Source organism: Penaeus japonicus, unplaced genomic scaffold (assembly GCF_977035675.1).
Source record: "Penaeus japonicus unplaced genomic scaffold, GWHDUDI00000001_assembly GWHDUDI00000027, whole genome shotgun sequence".
Classification (NCBI taxonomy): domain Eukaryota; kingdom Metazoa; phylum Arthropoda; class Malacostraca; order Decapoda; family Penaeidae; genus Penaeus; species Penaeus japonicus.
In genome coordinates, this window is record NW_028234429.1 from 29,533,626 (window position 1) to 29,536,125 (window position 2,500).

The 2,500-nt window shown below is 34.8% G+C and overlaps 1 protein-coding gene across 1 annotated transcript in view; it reads right to left on the minus strand.

The window, feature by feature from the left end:
• The window catches only part of Vps20 (vacuolar protein sorting 20), an 11,625-nt gene that overhangs the window by 1,429 nt on the left and 7,696 nt on the right, over nt 1–2,500 (minus strand). Inside the window, exons 4-5 of the mRNA XM_043028909.2 lie at nt 2,067–2,183; nt 1,373–1,544 (exon numbers count right to left, since the gene is read on the minus strand). Coding sequence (XP_042884843.1) covers nt 1,373–1,544; nt 2,067–2,183 — 289 coding nt within the window. The remainder of the gene's footprint in view (nt 1–1,372; nt 1,545–2,066; nt 2,184–2,500) is intronic.

Consider the following 2,500-nt stretch of genomic DNA (forward strand, 5'->3'; position numbering starts at 1 on the left):
GTGTGTGTGTGTGTGTGTGTGTGTGAGAGTGTGTGAGTGTGTGTGTGTGTACCATAAGGATGGATACATTTCTTAACCCACTTATAATGAGGTGTAGATTTGCCTAATGGCAGTTCCCACTAAGAGATTTCAACCTCCCTATTCTATGGGGTGATAAGATGTTTTTGTATTTTATTGGAAGAAAAATGTGTATATACTATGTAGAACTATGTAAAATTTGTATATATGGGGAGAGTCCATGATGTGATAGGACATCATCCATCATGAGGGAAACATTCCTCGCAGGACCCAAGGGGGCTGCAGAAAAATATCAAGGGCTCCACAGGACAGGGAATTCAAAATATTAAAGTTAATCCTATCATAGCTAATTGTTTTTTCTTCTAAATTCATGATTTTCTTTGATTTTTATATCATGCTAGTACAATGAATATACACCACTTCGCATGGGAAAAAAGCCCTTTCATCAACTATTCTTACCTATAAATGTAAAATGACGATTCTATCTGATCCCCTACCAAGGGGTCCCCTGAATTTATAAGTGGATGTAAGGGATCAACAAAGCTTAAAAGGTTAAGAACCACTGCTCTAGATCATATCTCTGACCCTTAACCCATTGCGTATAGGTGTCATAACACACATGATCATAACACACAACAATATCGATTAGGCCCAAAAGATGGGTATCAGTGTGTACATGACGTGACATTGGGATCTGCTCACAGTTGAAGTGTGAACGCAGCAATTAAGTATTATGGCTGTAACGGTGCTAGCTCCACAGCTACAGGGTTCCAAAGTCAGCCTAAACCTGCATTTTATGATGGATTTATGGAAAAATATTGTTTGGGCTAGTCAGTGCCACCTGTCACTTTCCCTGTCCCTCTAATTTTTTAGTTGGTTGCACATAGTCCTACTTATGATGTTCAAATTAATTAACTGTAAATAAATAGTATACAAAAAAACATATAAAACAACAATTACATAATTATTATAGTATTTCAATTACTAATTTCAATATTTCAAATAATTTCCGTTAATAATTCAAATAAATAAAATAACTCTCATGGCCTACAGAACCGTCAGTAATCAAATAATTATATGATTTCATACAATATTTTAAATATTCTAATAATCATCACAACACCTAAAATTAAATATATCACTCAAATGATAATTGCAGTATTTCAACTTATTATTACAAGATCCTAAATAACTCATCAGACCATTCAGTTTCCTTTCTTCACTCCCTCTCTTGCACTCTCTTTCCCATCATCTCTACATACCTTCCTTCCTCCCCCATTCCCTCCTCCCTCCCTTTCTTCCTTATCTTCCTCTATCCTTTCTTTCTCCCCTCCCTTCCAGAACATGTCTTTACCTGGCAGAGTCTCGGGAACATCTGGTAGTTCGACCTCGGGGTTTTCAGCTGCAGACGGAGCCTCAGGTAGCTGCTTCTCCACAGCTGCGGCGATAAGAGCGTCGAGCTCCTCCTCGACGGCTGATTCATCTTCGTCAGTTAGTATACCTCCACTGAGCAGTGCGTCGATTTCCTGAAAGCGTGTTTCGTTGGTTATTTTTTTGTAACTCATAATTATTTGTTGAGTATATGATGTACTTTATGAAAATCTTAAATGAATAAAAGCATGTACATTGTGCACTTGAACATGTATTTACAGGTTGATAACATAAAACCCAAAGTCAAAATGTACAAAATATAAATTAATTTTTTATGAGCCTTTATTTTCCCATATAAAAAGTAAATTCATATAAAGAAAGTTATAATGAACAAAGTCACACAAAGTAAACCACAGATGAACAACAAAACCATAATAATATTATCACAAAACAATAAAAAATAGTCTATAAATATTAATACTAATGACGGACACAATAATAACAATATATTTATGAAAAGTGATATAAACCCTAACTATTATGACATAATGACAGACTCACATCTAATTATATTAAGCTCTTGTATTTGGTGATGCATATTCATTCAAAGTCATAGCATACTTCTTTGGGAAAACTAGATTGAAAAACAAGAAGAAGAAATTGTACATGTAACCTACCCTCTGTTTCTCAGCTGCCTCCTGTGTTTCATCGAGGATGCGCTCCACATCTTCGATATTAAGCATCTCGTTGATCTGTTTCAGGGCCTCATTTCCTACCTTCAAACTGTCGACAACCTGTAAAGAAAACAAGATGAAAATCTTCAATCTCTTACGGTGTTATTTTCAAAATAAAATTGGTTTAAAAACAGATACGAAAGAAAGAAAGAAAGAAAAAAAAGGGAAATTGGGATGAGAATGTACATATTAAAGCTTTCTATATCTGCTCCATCATCACAGTGGGGGAAAAAAAAAAGAAAAGAAAAGAAAAAAAAGAAAAAAAAAAAAAAAATCCATATATGGGTAACTAACTGAATTCTTAAAAAACATTACTTCTTTTCCTACATACAAGCAAAACATGCAAAAGCCCACAGACACTCTGGCTATACTTACCA